We start from the raw sequence: 25,461 nt of genomic DNA, 5'->3' as shown, positions 1-25,461 counted from the left end.
AACAAGATCAATGTGCTTTAGAGAAAATTAAGCGACACAAATCACTCTATACTCAGGGTGTAAGCAGGACCAATTTTTATTTGTAACAAACTTACATTCACTCATTTTAACGTACAGAGAAAGGATCATAGTTTGTACTCCGAATATAAAAGTAAAAACACTGGCCTATGATACAACCGGTTTAGCGCCTTAGGCTCACCAGAAGGGACGCATTTGAAACAGTGCGCGTTGGACGTGAAGACAACACACATACAAGACCACTGGAGCTTTCGAAATCACTCAGCCAAGTACTGCGTCACGCCCAAAAGCAATGTGCGTATCATAGGAGGTGCCATGCAAGAACAATGTATATACAGGTATGTCTGGCGTTTAGAGGCCAGGTTTAGGAACAGGTGGTTAAAAAAATACTCTGGGTAATGATGCATGCCTTGAGGATTCACGCGAAATGTCTTGGCAACTTAACAGTTGTGGCACTGTTTGGCTTGTTGTGGCAGCCAGAGAATGTATCGTAAGAAGTCATAAATATTGCTTCAATCATTCAACGAATTCATTTCTTCTTTAGGCTTTACCGACGCCTTGTCTTTCCTCAAATTGTCATGAAGACCATGTGTCACACTATTCTACAATATACCATCTTCCATACAAAGCCGATTGCTTTGTGAAAAATAAAATAGCATGATAGAAAAGTAAACCTACCCTCATATACACAATTTACTATGAATGAAGTAAGCTGGGGCGTTATAACGTAAAGCTATTCCAAACTTTTCGATTCCAGTTTTGCAATCAGCCCTCCATGATTGGTCAAACATTTTTTTGGACCACCCTCACTCCCTAACTTCGCCGGTTTGTCACTCGACGTAACGAAAACCTCGTTAGCTCCCCATCTGATATCACGCCTACAAGCTGATTATGCATGATTGGACGGAACAAAAGAAAAATCGTTATTTTTCATTCGACGCCTTTTCACCATCAGCCCCACGGCTATTGGTCAAAAGTTATCAGGCTCGCCCACTTCACCTGCCTGTCACGCGAAGTAAAAAAACCACGAAAAATCACCGCTTCAAAGTGACGTGCACGCTTCAGGATGCGCTAATATGCCGAACAATACCGAATTTTTTTTTCTCAGTAGCCGCAGACTGCCCCGTTTCGAAATAAATAAAAGATGGCTGCTGCCGATCGTTCGGGCACTGGCTACTCGCACTTGCCGGAGAGCATGAGTTTATTTGCCTATAATAAAACTTTCTTCGTTGACGTGTCACGTTTTCAAACACTTTCGGCACGTTTACGACCTCGCTTTGTCAACTCTTTCTTGCTGAGAATTCGTTTTAACGGAATTCTTAACCTCCTTTTGCACGCCACCTCCATTTTCGACCAGCCACTACAAGCTAAGTAACGGAAAGCGGACCACTCGCAGATGCTGGCACCGCCCTCTTCATCCAATGATCTATTTTCAGTGCGTTGGCTCGGTGACATCGCAACCCTTTCCACTTGATCGTGCTCCTCGCCTCCTGACAGACAATTATAAACGAAAAACCACTCTATCTAGGCAATATTATTCTCTTCGAACAGCAAAGGAAAGGGACCTCCTATAAACAAAGAGCGCGTGTGATTGGGCTCTTCAGGAAACGCTACGGGTCACCGCCCGATGCTTGCGTCAGTGGTTGCGCAACTTTGACACCTGGAGATTTGAATAAAAGCTCATTGGAACCGCTGTAGGTTATAGGGCCCCTGCTAGCAAAACGGTTACTCTTGTCAGTGTCTGTTGGCTGCTTGAGGCGCCAAGGAACCAATAAATCAAAAAGACCAGGCATATTATTCAGCGACTGGGACCAAAAATACCCTGATAATTGTTTGAATAAAAGAGAAGGCGACGGTAATATGTAGAAACGTATGACAAACGTTCCTCATTATTAAGCTCAGTGCTTCAATCAACAAATACAATTAATTTGTCATATGCAATGCCTAAAAAAACAGGGTCAAACGTTTGAAGAACGACTAGAAGACATGAGGATCCATAACGTAAAACTATTCTATTTCGTTTGAATCCAATCTCCTGACGTAAAATTTACGTTAACGAACGCAACTTTGGGAGGTGACCCGCAGCGTTGCCTGAACAGCTGAATCAAATGCTCTCCCCGTTTATAAGAGATCAATTTCGTTTGCTTTAAGAACGAATAACATCGCCTGCATTCAGCAGTTTTTCTTATTAAATTTTGCTGACAAGAGGCGAGGAGCACGCTCAAGTGGAGAGGGTTTCCATGGGGACGAGACACCGCAGCGAACACAGATAACCGGAGCAGGAGGGTGGCTCCGGCGTATGCGATTGGACCGCTACCCCTTACTTAGCTTGCGGTGAATGGTCGGAAATCCCGGCGGCGTGCAAAGGAAGGTTAAGAATGCCGCTAAAACAATCCTCAGCAAAGAAGAATTAGTAGAGCGATATCGGATACGTACCGAAAGGACTCTACAACGTTATACTGCCACGCAAAAAGTTTACTGATAGCCAAATAAATATATGCTATCCGGCAGGTGCGAGTAGCCAGTGCCCGAGCGATTCGCGGGCAGCCATCTTTTATTCCTTTCGGAACGGGGCAGTCTCTGGCTATTCAGAAAAAAAAATCCTGTTTTGTTCAGCGTATTAATGCATCTTTAGCGAGTGCACATTGTTTTGATGCGGTGAGTTTTCGCGGATTTGTTACATCGCCTGAAAGACAGGCGAAGCAGGCGAAGCCCAAAACTTGATACCAATAGCAGAGGTCCAATGGCAAAAAAAGTCAAATCAAAATTAATAATTTTTCTTTTGTTCGACCTAATCATGCATAATAAACGTGCGCACGTCATATCAGTGGGGAGCTGCGGCGGTTTTTGTGACTTCTCGTGACTGACAGGTGAAGTGGGGTGGCTCGAAAATTTTGTACTTATGGTACTGGCAGAATTGGAATAGAAAAGATTTTAATAGCGTTACGTTACAGCGCCAACGCTGCATGCCGAGCAAGTGGCACGACATTTCTACATCCTTCTGTAGGTATGTGCAGGTACTCGTTACCTGGCTTGGCCGAGGCAGTGCCTACACTGCGCAAAAATATGGGACCGACGCCACCTCTGGACCACGTGAATGCTGCCTACCCAATCATACCTATCCGAATTCATGACAGAGCGCACACTGGCGACAAAGTACCTATTGTACGAGTGCCAACCTTGCAAAGTTTTGGAGTTGACTTGAACTGAAGTCATGGGGATGTTCGGCTAGCGAAGTAGAAGGTTTTCTTCAGTAAAGGTACTTTCATCAATTCCGTGTATGCGTGTGTTATAACTCCCCCACCCCTAACCTCACCAAGAAAAGCGCAAAACACAGTAGTATTGCTTTCTTTACCCTAAACTGATGCCAATTCTAAATGCACTGAAACCAGCAGAAATAATGCCTTGGGCCTTTCTAGCTGTGACTGCTGAAAAAAGAAAAAGATGAAGTATTTTTTTCTCTTTTTCATCGAGACAATATATTTCAATGTTTCCTTATGAAGACAAAGGAGTTTGTCTTTTTTTTACCTGCGGCATGTACGACCAACTTCCGCATTTTTTCTCATATGAACGTCGTTGCGGGAAAGAGTTGAAGCATTGTATACCGTACCTGCGTAGAATTTCGGCACTTTCTCAAAATCAAATATAAAAACGCCAAAGTGACGATGGTTGTCCCGACTTCCTTCCGTGGCTTCTTTGTCGCAGATGCAAGGAACGCCACTTCCACCGTAGGCACACGAGCGTCCTGCTTTGCAAATAATTACCGAGTGCAGATAATGCACTGGGGCACAGGTCACGAAAGTGTGCACGTCGACGATCCCTTGACTCGTTCAGTGTCACCAAAACCTGCAGAACAGCAAATAAGGTCAATACAAAAATATTCTGGTAAACAAAACATGAATCTTAACAGAACTAAAAAAATGCAACTGTCACAGGTTCGCTACATCACTACTGCAGTTTCCACATGAGAAAGGCCTCGACGCTTTTATTTAAATACACATATGTCACTGGGCAAGTTCCTCCAAAGAAAAAAAATTTTTATAGAAATCAGCAAGCGTTGTAGCTATTCCAGCTGGCAAATACTTTACTCTGTTTATGCGATTATACTTTAATACTTTAATGCGATTACCATTTCTTGGGAACTTCACGCCGTTTGCGGTGTGCTTAGCCTCTTCCACGCCAAGTTCAGTCACTTGGTAGTTCATGGTCTATGCGCACTGCATTGAACCTTTGTGTTGAGGAAATCGACTTCATAACCAATCGTCGGATCAACTTGGGTCACTTGGTATGGGCACTAGATACCTGCCGCCCGTTAATGAGCCTATTTGGTGCCAACTTTGGTCACTAGGATGGTGTCACTGAATATGTGCCACTCTTCTATTATGAAAAATCATTTAAAACTTCTGCGTTGCTCGGTGAAACCAATAGACACTTCTTTTTGAAGTGCGTGTATACATATGTGTATCGATAACAAAAAAAACACACACACACACACATATATATATATATATATATATATATATATATATATATATATATATATATATGTATATATATATATATGTATATAGATCTATATACAGAGAAAATCTGTAAAGAGCTGCATGAAGAACACGTATATGTTGAGCTCTTTGACGACACACTGTGTACAGATATATGTCACAACGCTCTCGCTTTCGTTATTGCTGTTATCATAATTATAATCGTCTTCATACTATAAAAACATCTCACCAATTACACATCCGCCATAGGAAATATTTCCATTCGCATTAAAGTGGCTAATTACATGCAAAAGATGGATGCGCCACAATATTAATATATAAACAGACAAGCTGAACGCAAAATCTACTCAAGCGCTTTCACGAATCCTTTCATTATCCTTTTTCCCCTTTGAAGATTTCAATTTACGCGTTGACGCGTTTCTGTCATGCTCGACACTGTCTATTGCTCGGTGGTTCCAGATGCCTATAAACATGAAATGCATTCAACATTTGGCGCAACAAAATTTCTTAGACTGACTAATTTATACATGGTGCACTACTTTATTGTCTCTTCTTTTTTTCTGTCGGGCTAGACATTACGTTATTAAGCGCTAAACTAATACAGAAAGAGGTGCCGAAATTCAAGACTGTCAGGTGGATCCCCTAAGAAGCATAATACAACGAAAAGTAAAATGATCTATCTGCTAATAAGTGACAACATGATTCTACTAAACAACACATTTACCGTTACATTATAAATAAAGATAATACCTTAATGGGGCAGTTGAATGTATCTGTTTGCTATTGAGAAAAGAGGCATATTTGTGTAGACCATTATTGCACTTCCACTTTGGAAATGCGCATCGGGCACGGGAAGAGCTTTCAAAGTAGCACAAACCGCACTGACTTCATGTTCAGCAAAAAACTTACGTAGCAGCTTCAACTCTGAAGTGAGAACGCAGTATTCAGCTGTTGATAGCAGATTTAAAGTGGTCAAGATCATTTTGTATAAAATGGCTTATGGAGCAGATAAAGAAGCATTTGAACTACTGTAATACGTGGAGCAGGAATTACGTGTCTTGCAGTAACGGAATGCATTCTCCGATATTTTAGCAAAGCATTTACAACGCAGGCAGAATAAAGATTGAGAGAACTGACGTGAAGATTACTTTTCTGTTGTTGAAAGCGATTTACAATAATTCCATTGTAGAGCAAGAAAACGGAGAACGGATTCTAGCAATCTATAATATATAGCTGCGCACTGTAGGTGAGAATAAGGTAATTTTACACACCTTCGAGCTTAGACAGCAGCTGTTCAGCCGCCTCTGCCGAAGACACCAGAAGTAGATCTTTCACAACACTGACGGGAACTCGTTTCTGGTGCTGCGATTCCGCTGACTCAACCAATCGCCTCAGGTTTTCCTGCGTGGGGACAAGCGTCACTCGGATAACGGCATCAGTGTTGAATTGTGTTAATCATATTTTCCACTGCATTCGTCCCTAACTTCAAAGATTTTCTAATATCTCTGTGTGGTAGACAAATATCAAAAACAATTGAAGCAGCAGCGCTACATATTGTAACATTTCCATTAAGCCATCGTGGTGTGATAAGATAAACAGAACGAATTAAAAGTAAAAAAATAAACAGGATGGTTCAGGAGAGGTTTGTACCGCTTCGCTACCGTGTACTGGGGAAAGTGATATTGCACGTGAAAGATTGCAGAGAAAAAAAGAAGGAAAGAATGGCCAATATAAGAATATTTGTGGAGGTACTGTACTAGTGTGTGCTGGTACTCCTTAGGTACACACAGTGTCAGCGCCAGATGCAGACACGTGCAGGATCGCACAGTGCACAGTGTCTCAAAGCCTCAGTTTCAATCGTTTCTCTACGGAATGGTCAATAACCCACTCCGTTACTGCGGACATTCGCCGAATCACAAATATTAAAGTTTTCGGACAATGGCTTGCTCGAATTTTGCCCCAAGAGGCTGCATAAACACTATTACGTTGCATGAAGAACAAAGTGAATACGGCCAAAATGTCAAAGAACTTATTACCGAGTACCACTAGCTTGATAAAAACGCAAAAGCGCTTTCGGGCCTTGCGCGGTAAAGCTGCATTCACACGACGAACAAATTCAGCGGACGACCCTGAGGTACCTCAGTGCCGCCCAATCATGCCGCATAAACAGAACGAAACCGATAAGCTGCTGGCTGCGCAATCGGTTGTGGCTCAGTGACGATATTCTTCTCTGCGTAATTAGGCAGATCATGTAAATTGAGTTTGACAAACCACGGTGTCCATGTTCCAGCATCTAGACTGGAAGGTATACCGCTATCGTCAAACCCTGCTTGAACTATGTACTGATTGACTAAGTTCATAAAACTGTAGAAAGTTACACTGTGGGTGATTTATTGTCTCGACACGAACACCTACAGCATATGCCGCACTGTTAACCCCTTCACTTAACCCCTTCAATGGAAGTGAAGAAGCCTTTAGTAAAAGGGATTATGAGCCATAGGTCAAGCAGGAGCATTGCCTCCCACCGAAAAAAAATTCCAGCCGAAGAGAGCGGTCCGGTTGAAAAACGGTCGGAGATAGGGGTTGAAAGAGTGGGCATTGGTACAGATCAAGCGTGGGCAATTACTCATATGTGTGCAGTGACGCTTCTTTCCTCTTATGTTTTTATTCGCACTTGCTCCTTTCCTATCCTCGCCTAGAATGGACAACCGGAAACTTTCTCGGCTAAATGCATTCATTCTCTATACAGGCTTTTATAATATGACCACAATAATCTGTGAATATAAACAGAAGAACAAATGCCATATATCATCTCTTGAGAAGTAAGTCCCCTCAAATTCCTCGTTAGCTTGTGTTAGTGAGCAACTACAAGCCAAGACCTGCGACTTCGTCTGTGTTAGAATTATACTGCACGTGGAGCTGTATGGCACGAGACGCCTGTTTGGTGGCAAGCCTTCGCAATTTCGTTTTTCTACCTGGCAATAGATGCGCTAATCTTACGGTTGGCACACTTATTACATCGCTGGCAATTTACTTTGTCGTCGCACCTGTACGCAGATGTACAGCTGTATGCAGTACTCAGCTGTACGCAGCTGTACGCAGCTGTACGTGGTGTGTCGTGTTCCTTAAATATATTATGGCAGGCCTTGACGAAGCATTCGTTAAACTTGTTGCTAGTTGTGAACCCGATTATACTTTATAGCTGCTGGAGAGTAGTAGAACCTTCTACATCACTCACTAATATGCAGACAGCAGGCACATCCAATACGTTCTTAAGCTGTCATGTGTACTTTAGAAGTGCGTTAATAATCGTTGAATTATGAACTACCACTAACGCATGTTGGTTTACAAGTTGCGGTAAACAGTCTTCTGCGTTTATTTCTAAACTAAGTCCTGCATACGTTGGCCAATGCCGAAGTTTGCACACGTTATAAAGTGCTGAATTCAGCGGACGTAACAGTTGGTCACTCGTGCCTGGTAAAGCAAAGCGTTCTGCTTGACGAAGCATTTGCTCCTAATGAAATCCGACAAAACATTCACACTCTCTATTAACGTTAAACGTTTACGGTGCTCCCGATAAAGGGGAAATGAGAGCTTTCTGCGCCATTAGCTGATCTATATAAATAAGGAGAGCAGAACGTTATCCATACTTTGCAGAGCTGGCTGTAAGTGAAAACCTTCTTACGCAGAATCCTTTCGTCAGCCAGCCAGACTGTCATGTTGTAAGTCCCATTATTTGCGAAGGCTGTTCGTCAATCGTAAACAGAAGTCTCAATCAAAAGACGTTCTGACTGAAGCGCCTGAATTACTTTATATACGCCTAAGCTTCGCGTGAACTTACTGTGTTTGCAAGAACTACCAGCGCCTATAATTCGATCAGATTTCGAAAGCTACACAAGGCTCCATGTGTACCTTGTGTTCTCAAGGAACAGAGTCGCAGAGAAGTTAACCCAAGGGACATAGCCGCAGGGAGGTTGACCTACTGTCAACAGTTTCAAGGTTGTTCCGCAGTTACCCAAGCGTCGTTAATAAACATTCGTAATAGCCGTGTACGCTAACTTAAGACACAACAAAAGAAAAAGACGGTTTAATGATTTAACGATTTGCGCCTTATAAGATGAAATGCGTGACATGTAACACAGTCTGCATTTGCCAGAGGTTTCGTGAGAAGAAAAAGAGGTTGCTCCCGATCCCTCCACAGGAGCTTCCATGACGTAGTGTTTCATAAACGGCTGTGATAAGGTTGATGATTGCCTTATTCTAAAAAAAAACGAATTCATTCACGTTTCATGAAAGGCTGTTTCAACAATGTCTAAGATACTCAGGTGGAACAACTGACATGGTGATGCATGCCAGGCTTACTTCACCTCATTAAGCGTCAGCAGCACCATCACCAACATAACACATCCTGTTGTGAGCAAATTTCCGAAGGGACAATGTATGAGTACTTTGCCAGAAGTTGCAAGCGTCCCCATGTAAATTTCTATGAAAAACTAACATATATTGACTATTCTGCCCTTTAAACACGATTACTTCGAACAGAAATCTCTGTGAATCAGACTCAAGCGTTGCCAGACGTATTTCAAGCCAGAGTATGTGCCCAGCTATCGTACCGCTATCCAATGTGCTGGAAGTATTCAATTTCATGCAGCAGCTCAAACTTTTAAGCTTCCGTTTCAATCGTCTCTTAAATAGCTTCACAGTTGGCGCATAACACCCCTTAATATTATGTAACGTTTGAGATCTACATCCTATCCGAAATAGTTTGTGGATTAGCCCAGGTGGATTCTTAGCTGTATACCAAGCGCGTTTTTAGCGCCACACAATGATAGATAACATGCGCTCCGTGGAAGTGGCAGTATTGCTCATGTTATGAACGTTTTCAATCTCCAAGGACAATTTGCCATTGCACGTATTATCTGGTCATTCGTGCAAAGCAACCAAGGGTCATTGCTTATTCATGCATTGTAGACAAGAACGCAACGAGCAGCTGTTGTAAGACGCTATAACAAAGAACCCGCTTTGTTTATTTACCTGTCGATATCAGACTACCTTGGCGCATGGGGCGGGACAGAGGTAAGCTGCTGTTGCCGAGCGTAACAAAAAGAGAGACGCGTAAGCAGAGGTGAGATGGCTGCTTGATAGCGCGTGTCCGGAAGCTATGCGCTATGCGCGTTATGCCTCGAAGCACTGTATTCGAAGCTAGATGGTGCGCACGCGCGCCAGTGCACAGTGTTGCCGCGCTCTTGGCAGCCTCAGACTGGCTGTACACAAAGAATCCAAAGAATGAAAAGCAGAGACACCGGCCTCTGTACACATGTCTGAAGCCCTCTAAAGCCAGTACGCTGCTTTAAAGGGTGGGAAAGACTAACCGGAAAACATTTTACGAGCACACAGGATAATCTAACTAGGGCATTGAAATTGCGTTGAGGTTTCGCTGCACATTGGGCCGCTAAAGCTTCTGCGGAGGAATAAGGCAAACAAAGTACCAACGATCTCCGTTTACATAATGCCGAGAGCAATGTAAACTTTCCATGTTTGCGTGTATTGTTTGTTCTGATTTCATGGCTGCCTAGTATACATCAAACCAGCCATCTCAACGAACAATAGTAACCGCTCGCCAGGCAACATATTACACATTGTGCACCACAATGCTTAAGGCTAATGTTAAGGCTATATAATTATTGAAAGTACCGAGACTTAAAAGGCCTTGAGTTATCAGGAGAAAAAAAACTTGACAGTCACTTTACCATACGCTGAACAGGATGAAGGCGAAAATCTGCACGTTCACGAGACATTCACTACACTACTTGGCATTTTCATTCTTATGTGTTGTAACGTCCTATTACTGCTTTCTCCAAGCATACGTCGTGGTTTATGGAATATAATAATGTATGCATTAGGTAGCCGTGCCTTAATTAACTTCGCCGTAATTAACACCAAAGGACGCAGGTTCGACTCCCAAAAATGATCTAGGGTTCTAGTGCCCTAATTAACTACATTTTATTTAGACGATGCTTCATTAATTTCAGGTTAATTAACAACAAAGGTAGTGAGTTCGACCATCGTCCTTCACCAGGTCAATTGATCCAACACGAAGGTATAGCCAGTTCGCCCATACCTCCACGATTGGTCGTGGGTTTGAGTGCCTTAATCAACTTCGCCTTAATTAACAATTAAGGAAGTGGATTGGACTACCACCAGAGGTCAAGAGTTCGATTCCCTCCCAAGGTTATGAGTTTGACTGTCGACCTTCATGGTGTCAAGTGGAATACAACTTGGAGCCCAAATCTCCAAGTGGGTTCGACTCCCACGAAAGGTAGAGGGCTTGACTTCCAGCAAAGGCCATGGGTTCGAGTGCCTTAACTAACTCTATCTCACTTCTACCTTAATTTACTTAGCCCTAATTAACACAAAAGGTAGTCGGCTTGATTTTTTACCTTAACGATGTATATCAGAATACATCTTGGAGATATGGCCTGTTATATCTTCATGGGGGTTGACTCCCATAAAAGGGTGATGGTTTCACTTCCACCAGAGGTCGTGGATACGAGTGCCTTAATTAGCTATATCTTAAGTAACTGTGCCTTAATTTCCTTTGTCTTAATTCATCCTATAGGTCGTGGATTCGACTCTAACCAAACGTCGAGGGCTTGACTCCCACCAGATGTCTTGGGTTAGACTCTCGACCTTCACGATGTCACTTAAAATCCAACTTGCAAATTTTGCCGCTTCGCCCATAGCTCTAAGTCGGTTCTACTCCCCCCAAAGCTCATGGGTTCAACTCTCGACTTTGGCGATGGCATTTGGAATCCAACTTAGAGATATGGGCGGACCTCCAAGTTGGTTCAACTAATCCCAAAGGTCGTGCGCTAGAGTGCTTTAATTATTACTAACCTGAGTAACTGTGTCCGAATAAAGGTTACCTTAATTAACACCACAAGTTGTGCTGACGCTTTCTCGCTTCGGCTTCCCGAGTTCTTATAGGTTGATGGCCTGATTCACCTTAATTAACGCTAAAGCTCGTGGATTCAACTCCCACCAAAAATCGACGGTTCGACTTCCACTAAAAGCCATGGGTCAATAATTCGCCTTAATTAGCACCACACGTAGTGGATCCAACTGCCACCAGAGGTCGACGGGTCGAGTCCGTATGAATTTTGCTGCCATAAATTTTGGTGCCCTAACGCCGGATGGCGTAACGCGAACATCGAATTTTTCGTCCCATTAGCCGTGTAAGGCTTTTGCCTCAATAACCTAAACACTTAAGCGAGGCTGTTGTTAGCATTACGTGGGAAAATGACTGCCGGTTACCTTTAAATGTTGAATGTATGTCCCTTCCGAAGTTTTGTTATAATTAGGGTGCATATGTGGAAGGATGTATGGAGATGCGTAGTTCAAAGCTCACCTGCACCACAAGGTCTTTACGGTTTAATGCTTTTCTCCAGCCATTTTCCAGAATGCCTGAGAACATAAGCAACACAATAAAAAGTTGATAGGGACGCTCGTTGTCATGGTAATTTATCGGATCAGTTTCCCAATGACACAACTTGGCTATTATAGATGCCGTGTTGGTGAAGTGACGGGATAGGATACTACTTATGAATTGTTCAACTCATCTTTTAAGGAGTAGCTAAACGAGACATAGTGAATCGCGGTAGTGAATCGGATCCACAAACAGCGTAGCAGTCTGCATCACATCGAGTAGCAGTATTTTGCGGTAGTGATGCGCGCTTTATAACTATAACAACCAATGCTTAGTCCTGCATGGTAAATGCGCAAGCAACTGAAATTGCTCGAAACGCATTTTATGTATTCTGACCGTAATCACGACGTCACTGCACACAGTTTGGAAACATAGTTGGTATAAAAGTCCAATATGGTAGCATACCGATGAACCACAGAAGAAATCTATAAGAGCACCTTAAACAAGCCACAGTGGCTGAATGCTATTGTGCGCGCGTTGTACTGGCGTTCCGGTTAACAGCCAACGCTTGTGGTGATGCTATGTATGAGATGGGAAATTGAACCCACAAAGCGTAGAGCCCAAGGCTTCATTTAACGCTCTTGCTACTTATATCACACCCATAATCCTAGTTTATTTTGCTCACATTTCTCACTGCAGAATGTATAAGCGGATAAACAACGCACAAGTGAATCTTGTAAGAATATGTTTCACATACCAGTTTTTGGTTTTGCCGGGCTTGTTGCTTCTTCATGAGAAGCAACTCAACGATGATGCTTTGCTTGTTTGGATCGACATTCTGCGAAATGAAAAATAAATGCAACAAACAATAATCTTTCAGGCCCATCTGTGAATAACATTATTCACAATTATATGTCTTGTACAAGCCATTTTAACTCCTACCTGACACCACATACATGGCCTGCACACTCTGACACAAAATGAGCACTGCGAGCCATTGAATCGCTCAATCTATAGAAGAGGTCATTATTAGGTGTTAGCGTTAGACGTTGCACAGGTAACAATGTTGCGCAGTAGAAAGGTCACTCAATTACTTTGCAATGTAAACCTGGACCCTAAGACTCCGCCTACCACAAGCTAGCTGGTGAGGAAGCTGATGTTAGCTGTAGTGCGGTTTCTAAAGCTGGCGACTTAAAGATCTCGTACTGGCGAAGTGATATAAACTTCGACATAAAGTTCGTATTATGACTTCGCTTTTGTGATACTGCATTCTATATTACTGGGCTCAAGCAGGCAAGTGGTCGAGGTGCTTGCGGGAAATACATTTTGGTACGACTTCTGGCCTCGTGGTTAAAGTCAAGCGAAACCAAGCAAGTATATGTCGCCTTCGCTCGAGGATACGCACATCCTGTCGGCAGCGCGGACAGCCTGTACGCTGAACGCTGCTGAGTTCCCGCGACTGTAGAACACCTGTTTCGCTGCAGCCTTCTCTACATGACCCGGCGAAAGTTCATGGCTTCTACGCTAGCAGGCATTGAGAAGAAAGCACTGTCGGAAAGCATTCTTCTCTGCGCAATGTGTGGCCTCTAAGTAGCAACAACAGCTTCAGGAGCTGTTCTAAAGCATTCCAATAAAACCGGACTGGACTCCAGAATTTAAAGAAACCATTGCGTTAAAGGTTTATAGTATATATGCATCCCTTGCTCCTGTCCTTGCCATCGTCTTGCATCAGTTTGTTGACCCCTTGCCTTTTTCTGCCTTGGCAGAATATCAGTTGAGAGCACACTAAGTGCGACCTCTCTGATTTTTCTCTAAGTTATTTCTGTCTGTCTGGCACACGTAATCTGAGGTGCTGTACTTATAGGCGACGATATTACGACTGGTGTTACCTACAAGACGATTACATAGCGTAGGAACCTTATATAATGTTACAATTTTTTCTGATGCATTGTTCCACGCAAGCAGATCATTTAGCCTTCATACGTTGCTTTTCGCAAAAAAATGTGACGCTTGATAGAGGCCTTCATGTTGCTGGGATACTCGTATGCTCCACAGCCACCATACGCTAAAGCTTTTCTCACTTACAGCAGCGCCAAGCAACATAGTCAAGCGAGCCCAGGAAGAATCTTTTGTAGAAGACGTTACGCGCAGTGCACGACACTCTAAAGCCACCGTCAGAGCAAGTTTCAACGTCCGGCGCAACCAGTACGACCACATATGGCGCGCATCCCTATAGGACCTGGTCACGAGTTTGGAGGCGCGCCACTCGAGCAGCCACGTGTCACTGGAATTCTAGAGCACTCTTAAAGGGCAGGACTTACTTCAGTCTAGAAGAAAGCTACCATCAACTTAGAAGGGTCGCCGAACTGTTTGCGTCAAGACACGTTTGTGAATAGCTCATTGAGTAAGTTTCACATAGTGGTAGAGAGAGAGAGAGAAGGGGTGCATAGAAAGTGATAGTTCCGCTTGGCTACTCGGCCCTGGGGCAAGGGGTCCAGGAACATAAAGACAGCTTCCAAATAAATACATGGGCAGAATGCGGTTGGCTTATAGTTGATACATTGGGTTGTTCCTAGAAAGAGTGTGAAGTTATTATTTGAGGATTATGTTAATGGCGTGGGCAGCGGTAGAGAAAAGTTTCTTCAATGTAAAGTGAAAGGCGGAGAAAGAGCGCACTTGGCAGATGTGTGGGCAGGAAGCCAGTTGGGAAACTGTATTTGATCATCAAAAAATGAAATAAAAAGAACAATGTCTTAGGTTACCACAAATAGCCAGGTTTTGTTGTTAAAATCTAGGAGACGGTATCTGAGGAAGCAAATTATTCCGAATAAATACGGCCATTGTTGTTATTCATTCATATGGGGTGTTTATATAACTTATAAACCACTATACATATTTTATTAACACGTTCCAGTCACTATGCGTAGATAGATGAATGCATAGTTGTCCTACCCAAGTCATTCACGTGTAAAGAAAATTGAAGAAAAAGATTCAACGTGTGATAGAGAAAAGCAGAATGCCACTGGAGGAGGGCTGACTTACAAGACCGACACAGACTGAAATCTGCGTTATTCTCTTAACGGAAAATTATTTAAGACTCATACTTTGGGTGCAAAGTTGCATACTAGGAGTTAGCGACTGAAATATACTTGCTTCATTATTATTGGGCACTTTCTTGGTTACAAACACAAGTATTTCAAAATCTCAACAAATGGAACATCTACACATAGCTCATAGCCAAGCATATTGAACCATCTGAAGTGAAAAATGAGTTTTTCAGAACAGTATTGTTCCTGGAAGTACTACTGATAGGAAAGGAAGGAGTTTCCTGACTATGTCATATTAGCCTGATGTGTTCAGAAAGTTCTGCGACGTGTACACGAAATTATGTTTGCCCCTAACACGTAAATCCTAGCTTTTCCAAAACTATTGCATTTCATTTAATAATGTATTTATTGGCAGAATTTGTACAGTGACTAGAAATGAAAGTGGTTGACTTCTATTCTTCGAAGATGGCATTGTTCATTTACTTCTTTTTTCACAGTGTATTCATGCTACGCGTTCGTATCTATATGGCGCTCAGGTTTACAGTATCATTTATTAATGGTAGATTCAGTGGTGGTTTTGAACAGAACAGGAATGTGAAGGGGTGACGAGAGGCCTAGGGGAACGGCGAAAACAGTGAGCTGGGTGGCACCCACCACCCGTCCCATTTTCATAAGGGTTACCAAGTACGCGTGGCCAGCCAGCCAGCCACACACGGGGTCAATCACTGTCTGTATACGTGTTTCTATGCGCAGTGAAGGTATAATGTCGCTAAAGCGATAGCTGTTCTCGATTGCGCTAGGAATCCCGCCAGTCTTTGTCTTGCTTTTTACCGTTACAATCAGATACTGCAAATGCTTTCTTCAACAGCGTCCAGAAGTTAAGCCAGCTGGCATTGTGGGTCATTGAACAAATCCGAGAAGTGGATAGTAAACGGTATAAGAGATGTAATAATTTCCTGCAGTGGTCTGCCCTGGCAGGATGCTGCATTTAGCGGCGCTGAACAGAATTCTTCCTGTAAACCGTTCACTCCTTGTAGACCTCACTTCTGTTCGCCTCTTGCCTGCAAGCTTGTGTGCGGTCTTCCAGCAACTGAGTCCTTCAATGCAAAACCGTTTTGCAGCTAGGCTGAACACAGTAAACATCTATTCTAAGGGTGGAACTTATTCAAAAAGCCGAATGAATAGAAGCAAGAAAGGGCAATGACATAGAGCACAACTCTCTCAACTCATATTTGTGCATAGCTCCTCGCTGCATCCTTGCTTAAATTTTTTCTCCTTTTTATAAAAAGAATCCTTTCCGACTCACTCATCTTTTAGCAAACTGCGAAAGTCTTGCTGCGAACGCACCACTATACAGGATCACTAGTTAGGCGCGGAGCTAGGAGAATTATTGAGTTTACTTTTAATTCTAGAATGAGAAGCATTTAGAATATAGCCTAAGGAGTTAGGGAGCCCCTGTTTTTGATGACTCATGTACTACAATCGTATTTCTTGAGTCTGTTCACTTGACGTGCTTACCCTGCCGTTGATGCGGAACCCATTCATAAGCACGTTTGTCTGGTTGATGAGGTCCTCTTGAAAGTTCTTCTTGAGTGCCCTTCCTTTGGGACGGATGCCTTCAGCTGGTACCGGTGTCGTCTGGATTCCCCAAATTGAAATGGCCACGTACGAATCCGAGAGGTACTCCACCAGCTGTTCATGCCAAGGGTAGAGTGCATGAAAAAAAGAGGGGAAGTGCTACTGAGTGACCAAATGGCAGGGAAATAATTATTCTTGCATTCAATATCGCCGACAGAGTGACGTAGCCTAGGAGCCACCATTTACAAGATAATCGTTTTTGTTCAGCAGTATTCCGAGGAGTCGTAAAGGTTTTACCGCCTGAATGAAGGATTTATTTTATTCTTTCTGGTGTGCCCTCACCTTATCAACAGAATTAAGAAAGTTGAAACGTCTACAATAAGAAAACATTTGGTTGCAATGGTATTCTCACTGAACATACATAAGCAAATTGTTAGGAAGAAATGCCGCTATGATCATTTATGTGCATTCTCCTGTTTTGGGCAATTATTCTTATTAGCGTAGTATTTATTGTCTGGAGTGTTCCATGCAACTACATATTAGGAATATTGCAATATCTGTTTTATTTACTGTTGATTAACCTGTTTCTTTTTTGCCTACGTTGCCACTATTGAAGCTCTCATAGTAAATGTGAGCGTGAAGGATCTGACTGTACTGCCTTGCATTTGGGGGCTAGGTAGTGTCAAGCTGCTTTATTATTTCTTGCATTGGATGACCAACGACGGGCCTAGTTCCTTGAATAAACATTTCAAAATTGCAAAAGTTTGAGGTTCTTTAATGAAACAAGTGTTGCTAACTTGAATGCTCATATCAATTCGCTGCAGAGCAAGTGCAACAGCACACAAAGTCGCTTAAGAGATTCCCTGAGAAAAAAGAAAGATGGGCTCGTGGTTTGCAATGTTCCTATTTTTACCTCCACAGTAGCTGGCCGGTAGGTAAAGTTTTTCGTGTGGTTGAAATCTGGGTCCGAAGTACCGGAGACCGCCTCCGTGGCTGTGTCCTCTTGGTCTTTGAACATACGATATTTACACCTTATATCCTGAAAAGGAATAAATCACACAATAAATTACTTCGTTAAATATGAATTCATATTTTAGAATAGTATTGTTTAAATCTTGGTGGCTGAAGGATGCGATAAATCACGGAGGACGCTTTTTCGAGAACGCCGCTACAAGCTAATCTTCCTGAAAGGTTGGGACAAATATGCGACACCTTCGCGCTCTCATCATCACTATAATAATTCCTGCGGACCTCAAAAACACCTCCAGGACTTCCAAGCTGCTTCCACCGTGACGGCTGTTCACATGTTTGTTGCATCAAAGTGCGCAGACAATGCTCGCGCCAACAGAAGGTTATCAATGATTCTATTGAAATGTTCGTTCTGCGCATGTGCAAGAATGTTTCTTTTGCATATATATTCCTGCCATACGTTGTCAAGTGGGTAGTGTTGCTTTGATGTTGCCAGCTTGCTGCTCAGAAAATAAAGCCGTTCTGGAAGAATGTTGTGAAACACGTTAACCTCCACTGACATCCATGACGCCATAATATATTGGCGATGAGCACGGGACCCTGCAAGACACACTCAAGACGGCTACGCCTGGTACTACAAGATCCAGCAGTTTGATTGAGACCCTGGAGACTTCGAAGTAGACGTCAATTGATTTGGGTGTTTCATCGTTGCCAACGACATTGCCGATCAGTGTTCTCGACAGGAAAGTAGCGAGCACTGAGCTTTCAAGAAAGGAAACGCAAGCATTCTAGATGACGAGGTGGACTATCGTTGTGGGACAAGATATGCTGCAAAGGGTGTAGACTAAGTACCGTGCAATGCTCTATATCTTCACGGGAAAGGCACGAGCTGAACTATTTCTGCTACTCAAACTGAGAACTGAGCTGTCATTGCTTCAATCGAATGTTCGGAGTGACTTGCTTGACAAAGCCATGAAAGCAAAATTGTCAGTGTATAAGCGGCGGGGTGGGTCGTGGTCATTTACTCTAGGTTCTTGATATTAGGTGCAATAAGGGAGAGGTGAAGTTAAGGAATGATTTCGCGGCTAACTGACAAGGGTGAAATCGTCATGCACAGGTGGGTATACTGTTCTAAATTCCAATGAGGGAGCAGTACTAGCGTACATAAGCAAACAGAGGCAGAATAATTTACAGTTGGCAACGGTGTTGTGAATACGTTTTCGTCCGTGGAATGCTCGCTCGAGACGCAGCGCAGCGACGTTATTTGGCGTGTCCAAAAATACCGTTCTTCGAAACATACTTCCGGCGCTGCTTATTCACTTTCTGCGTCCTTGCAGTAGAAGTGAGTGTAGTTATGTGCATTCTATGTCTCACGGGTGGTAGAGAATGAAGTTCAATGCTGCTCCTTGGAACGCGGAACCCTAGACGTGTGATCGCACAGCAGGTTGGCCGCGCATGAGCAAGGGTGTGGGGCGGTTTGGTAGCAGATGACGGGGGGCATGAGCCTCCCGTTTGCCGTTGCATGCATGAATTTAGCGCTAAGAATGAGCCACGCGCTCGCGTGTTCCCATTAACAGTGGACCTATATATTCAGTCGCTTTCAGAGGCTGCGTGCGATACGTGCACGCCGAGCATTTGCGAAATTCTTGCCTTGAACCAGACGGGCAATCAGTGAAACATCGTGAAACAGGCTACTTAGCGTTGCTCTTTCGCTGTCGACGACGGCTGGAAGTGCATTACGCGTTCGAAGGAAAGACGGAACATTATTTTTAAAGAATCAGTGCCCGTCCACGCTGTGAAGAAGGATGACCAGCGAAGCTGTGTACGTGGGTCTCTTAATGGGGAATGGAACCGCCGCTTTGCATCGGTCCTGAATTGCGCTATCTTGGGGATCTGCCCACGTATGGGGAGTCATTAACACCAGCGTCACCTCCACCACGGGTCGGCCCGGCATTGCACCATGTTCGGGATCGGCCCACGTATGGGGAGTTTTGTGTCTAGGCACGGACTCGATCCTGAGGGAACTATATCTTAACAGCTTCGCTCTAAATATGCTGGCTCTCCCGTAATTGAGAGTAGATGTAAGCATTAAATGGCAACCGGCAATGCAAATTGCTTGGAGTAATTACGACGATTACTCGGAACCGTCCCCGGTGTGCCGGACACTGCCGGCCTGGTCACGCAGCTTGGCGCCAGCTTTCGAAGTAGGCATCGCAAAACTCGCGCCGCGGAGCTCACGGACCGCTGGCGTTGAAAAGAGCACAGACAGCCCTGTCTCAGCGCTTAAAGACGACAAGATGTATGATTCACTGTGTCTGCCTTTGAATGTCGCCCTATTGGCAACAACAAATAAAACTTCAGTGTACTAGAAGCTACAGCTTGAGTGATATTGGGAAGAAACTTTAAGAAGAACTCCGAAGCAATATTTTTTGTAACTTCTTTGGGCTGTAACTAGCGTATGTAGTGCGGTCCAGTACGAAGGATTGGAGGCGAGAGACTGCATTTTGTTATGTTTTGACGGGCTGCCTGTATGATCTTGTCTTGTTCTCGCTACGATGCCCTGGTAGGCCACTGCTCCTTTATTGGCTGGGTCATTACCGTCGAACGCTTGTGCCGCAGAGTACAGGCAACTTGCTTCCGACGGCGGTAACGCCAGCACCGCAGTATGCGGCGGCTGCGCGCTTGCAAAGCTAGCTTGTACAACTAAGAATTAAAAAGTGGCGTGCGACACCAGTTTCCAGGCTTTGTGAAATGTTGTGTGAGACAGTTGTACCTCCACGGACAGCTACTAGACAAACTTGGACAGCTGTGCTTTCACCTGATTTGCCCTCTCAAGTGAAGGATTTTCATTGGCAATATCAGTGGGGCATTCTACCTACAAGAGACAGGCTCAAACGCTGGCATATGGTAGCGAATGATAAATGCATATATTGCGCACAAACAGAGACCAACGCGCATGTAGTAAAGGACTTCGTTGTAGCACGCACCTTCTGGAAGCTAGTTGCAAGAATGTTCGGAATATCCATCGTGCGGCCACCGCAGCGCCGAGATCGGTTTGCGAGTCTCGTCTACTACAGTGCTAGCTACATTTTGTGGTGCTTCCGTAACATCGCAGAACGATCTCGGCAGTCAAATAGAGCAATGTACCCCAGAATGCGGAAACTACGGGTGATAATATGGGGTCATCTTGAAGAACAGTTGTTCAAACTCGGTGAAGCCGAGTTTCTTCGCCGCTGGTCTATGCGGTACATAACCGTCTCCCGAGGCAAAGTCTTTCTACAGCCGGAATAATGCTCAATTCTGTTGCCTGAGTTCAGACAGTATCTGTATGTGCCCCGGGTACCTTTCATAAATTCGAGGCTGACAATAATGCTTTTGCGTGGATGCGGTAATGAGTTTTGTTGTTGTTGTTGTTGTAGTTGTGTGTGGCAAAGCCAGTGTCAAGTAGACACCATTTATTATTTCATTTGTTAATCTGTTTTGTTTACATCAAGTATGATGTATTACATGTGATGTACTTTATATTGTACTTTTCTTTCATACCACAGTTGTAAGCGTGCCTACGCGTCAATAAATTTCCTTGTCAGCTACGATGCCCTGATATTCTCGTCTGAGTGCACGGATAATGGCTCCGGCTTTTGACTCAAGGTCACTTGAAGGCCGCCGACAACGGGAGCTAAAATCACTTTATGCCTAATAGTGGGGGAAGGATTGTCCATCGAGAGCGCACATACAATTCTCGCACCAATACATTGTTATTGGGGCTTCGGTATTAATGGGTTCGTTCTTCGCATGTGCAAGAGCATTTGCATATACATTCACGCAATATGTTCTTGGGTGGGTAGTATTAAGAACCCCTGGAAGGTGGGCACTAAATTGGGCTTCAGGAAACATGCGTGCTCCTAACGTTTGCCGGGCATCCTAATAAAATAGATGTGGCTTTTCGCATCTTCAGGACAAGCACTAGGTTTTAAAGAGAAGTAAAATTGACTAGACGGGAAGGACCACTCGTTTCCGTATACAAATTTTTTGACTGTTGTTATCGTGAACTGCGAATCAGGCACAGCGCGACTGTTGGCTGACGGTGTGCGTCCGTCGCCCTTGCCTCAACTCACTCTCGCTGCTTGCTCACCGATACCGCAGCTCGGCGCGCCTGGTCAACTGCCTCGGTCGTAGGGCAAATTATAAAAGAAATATCTAGTTTCACGTGCCGAAACCACAATTTCATTATGAGGTACGCAGAAGTGAAGGGAACCCGGGTTAATTTCGACAACTTCGGATTCTCTAATGTGAGCGCAATACAGGAGTTCTTGCATTTCACCTCAATCTAAATGCGGGCGCGGTGTCAGGGATCCGATCCCACTTCCTCGGGCTTAGCAGCGCAACGCCAAAGTCACTACACCACAGCGACAGGTGTCGCGCTAACTATGAAGCTGAGGAAGACACATTGACAGGCGTCAAACAACGGAAGACACAGAAAAGCAGGCCAACCATCCAGAAGATGAACCTGTGGAGGTCTGCGGCATTCAAACACCACAATGTCATGTTCTGCGAAGTTCTTCCCATTTACTAATGACGCAGCTAAGCACAAGTCTTTTTCTGATGTTCTCAACAAGCACATGTTTTGCATGAGTGCCAGAGTGTTGAAGCGGCATTAAGTTTCGGCGCGAGACTGCGTGACACGTGTGCAGAGCCACTCGGTTGATCCCTCATGCCACTAGTGTTTGTGCTACCGATGAAATACATGCAGTGATACGTGGGCTTGAGTTCGTGTAATTTGAGTTACGCGTTGTGATCACAGTTTGCTTTGTCCATATTTACTGTCAGAACTAAAATAGATAAAAAAGCGATATCGATCTGTTTGATTGACTTTTAAGAGCAGCAGATGAAATGGTGCGCAAACTTAATTACTAGTCGAGTTTTCATGTGCGTTAATATGAGATCGATGTAGATATAAGTAACCCCTTTTCTTTCGAAATTTTGTACCACCGATCGCTGTAGAAAGCCTCAGAAGAAAGACACATTGAGCAACTTCTCGCGATAGTTCCTGGTTGTCAGATAGCTTCTCTCACCCGCCGTGGTTGATCAGTGGCTATGGTGTTAGGCTGCTGAGCACGAGGTCGCGGGATTGAATCCCGACCACGGCGGCCGCATTTCCATGGGGCCGAAATGCGAAAACACCCGTGTACTTAGATTTAGGTGCCCTTTAAAGAACCCCAGGTGGTCGAAATTTCCGGAGTCCTCCACTACGGCGTGCCTCATTATCAGAAAGTTGTGTTGGCACGTAAAACCCTATAATTAATCTTTTTTTTTTCAATAGCTTCTCCATTCAAAGACTGGAGAACAGCTACAAATTAAGTGGTAATTGGGACATCCTGGCACCTATGTTCGCTTCATATATACAATATAAAGCATTGAATCAAAATTGGTTATGTAAGTTCGCTATTTCCATTTGCTTCGAGTCATGTCACCAAATAAAATGTCAATAAAACCAAATCGTTCAACTCTGAATTGCGTGCACTTTTGGCTGGATCAGAAATCAGTCATATTTAATTGCTCCAATTTTAAGCGCATGTTGCATTTGATTATTAAGTTACTGCATGTACTTGAAGATCACGTCCAAGGGATGTCTGCGCTTGATTCCATATCCTGTTCCGTGTCAAAGCAATGTCTTTTTTCACCGTTGCCTGAAGCATCGGAGCCATCCACTTACCAGTTTTACACCCAGCCCAGATGCGACACTCGTGGTGTACCTCGCGGTGAAAAAACGGGACATTAATTTGACATAAAGCATGGCATGTTTAACATATTAGAAGCGATGTTGAAGTAGGTGTGAATAAATGGTTTGAGTCCTGTTATCTCAGCTTGGTAGAAAAGACGGGACGTGCGCATTTCACTTACTGGGGAGCATGTAGAAAAGAATAAAACTGCCAGTGAATAATTTTCAAAAGTAAGGATTTCAGAGCGTCAGTCTGGGTCTTTATTGAAGAAAATACGTATTAGTACTTTTATTTGAAGTGTAGAAATGGTGAGCTAGAGGGGAAATAAAGCTGTAGAAGAAAAAGAAAGCGCTTTCCACCTTTAGGCATCGTATTCACAACCTGTGCATTATTCGTGCGTTGCACTACCAATTGGGCTACTGCGACGCCGTTCCCACTAGCATATTCTTCGGAATTTATGCATTTGTACATGTAACCTGAGGAGTGTTAGCTAGCATCACTAATGGCCATGCCGACACGTGATACCCATAGGCATGACCGTCCTTTTGGCGTCACAGTCGGAGAAATTAGTGCTATGTGTCAGAGGCGACGTAATATATATCAAGTTTTGTCGCTTTTGGTGTAATATTAGCGGCAATTTGAAGAGCTGCTAGATTTTTTTTATTGCTGAATTACAGAGCACTGTACTTGATAAATTTAAATATTAAAATTTTCTAGTTCCATATTTAAGTATGCTTAAGTAAACAGTCTGCTTCCTTCAGTCACTAGATATTTACTTGTTCTTTTAAATGATACAGACCTCGATCAATATGGGTTGAGTGATTGTCCAGAGAAAGGATCTTTTTTTGTTTCATATATTTACATACGATCTCCTGAGCTAAAATTTTCTCTTAAATGATTTGTCATGAAATGTCCGTAACATAACAGAAAGTCAAGTTGCGCAGGAAGTTGACTGAAGTGGACAAATGTAATCTTTTTGCAACCAAAATATTTGGTTTGTAGTTAGCGTCAGCTAAACAAAAAATGTGTTTTGACAATCCTCAGTGATTTTCTTCTTGACCTAACTTGTACGCTTACACTTGATTCCTAAGGAATGCCAGATTGTGTGAGAAACTGTGACTGGGCATTTTGCTGTATTGTGTCTCTGTGTTGGTGCGGGATCGACACGGTACACGACTATGTCGTGCCTTCACAGATTGTGTGACAACGCCCCCGCAGACACGCCTATAATGTTCAGTCTTTCCCCTTTTTCCCTCATCTTGTATACCCCGTTTCGCTACCAAAGTAAAGGTTAGCCAGCCTGATATACTATGTGGTTAGCCTGCCTGCTTTTTCTTTGCCTTTGCATCGCTCTCTTTGTCTTGACGAGTAGGTTCCTGCGAAATCTACTTGAGTTGCTTTTAGTTCGAGGAGAACTAAAAGATGCTCGTGTGTGCGCACATGTTCGTAGATTAGCCTACCTTCCCCTTCAGTAGCAGTTCTCTAACAACAACAAAACCATTTTGATTTAGGCCTTGCTATGTGAAATAAATTTCACTTTGATGGCGACTTAAATCGGCTTACTACCATGTTATTCTGCGTAGCATTGTAGAAGCTTTAAATAAAACCTCCATATAGCAGAACATGTATTTGTTTTCTGCAGCCATTGATTATTTTCTGCACTTTGAAGTTTTTATTGCCTTGCGAAACCACTTTCTGAGGATAAAGCTACTAGAAATATTGTTCAAATCACTTTTGCTGAGGAAAGAATAAGGAAAAACAGATAAGTACTGCGCTGTGTGGAAGAATTTCGTGTAATGCAAGCATGAGCAGCCTGTTTGATCAGAGACTAGTTCGTGTAGCGCCGTATGCTTCGTAGAACACTGCACTTACTGTAAATCGTTTCGGCAATGAACGGCAGTGTAGGATGCGGACAACAAAGTTGAGATCTCGGCCAACGAGCTCTCCGGGGCTGTCCAGGAAAACGTTGTCTTGTTCAGTGTATTCCCGGCCAGACTCTGAGCATGGTATCATCTCAACCTGAAAAAAAAAAAGAATAGAAGTGGTGCTAAATATTTAAACATCTCCACACTATTCCTTTAGGGCAGGTTAGCAAACAGGCCCTATTACGTCAGCTTAACGTTGCTGTCTTCTATAACACATGTCAATATCTACTAAAGCTGTAATACGGCCGCCGGTGTGCTGTTTTTCTTTCATTTGGT

General features: G+C 43.5%; 1 protein-coding gene across 1 annotated transcript in view; it reads right to left on the bottom strand.

The window, feature by feature from the left end:
• Positions 1 to 1,319: 1,319 nt before the first annotated feature.
• LOC126530359 (kinesin-like protein KIF28) overlaps positions 1,320 to 25,461 on the bottom strand; it is an 85,784-nt gene continuing 61,642 nt past the window's right edge. The window contains exons 20-25 of the mRNA XM_055070255.2: positions 25,133 to 25,279; positions 17,485 to 17,610; positions 16,512 to 16,685; positions 12,704 to 12,784; positions 5,792 to 5,921; positions 1,320 to 3,864 (exon numbers count right to left, since the gene is read on the bottom strand). Of these exons, the coding sequence (XP_054926230.2) occupies positions 3,812 to 3,864; positions 5,792 to 5,921; positions 12,704 to 12,784; positions 16,512 to 16,685; positions 17,485 to 17,610; positions 25,133 to 25,279 (711 nt within the window). The 3' untranslated portion in view covers positions 1,320 to 3,811. The remainder of the gene's footprint in view (positions 3,865 to 5,791; positions 5,922 to 12,703; positions 12,785 to 16,511; positions 16,686 to 17,484; positions 17,611 to 25,132; positions 25,280 to 25,461) is intronic.

Source organism: Dermacentor andersoni, chromosome 5, assembly GCF_023375885.2.
Source record: "Dermacentor andersoni chromosome 5, qqDerAnde1_hic_scaffold, whole genome shotgun sequence".
In the NCBI taxonomy this organism is placed as follows: Eukaryota; Metazoa; Arthropoda; class Arachnida; order Ixodida; family Ixodidae; genus Dermacentor; species Dermacentor andersoni.
This window is presented reverse-complemented; position numbering and strand designations above follow the sequence as displayed.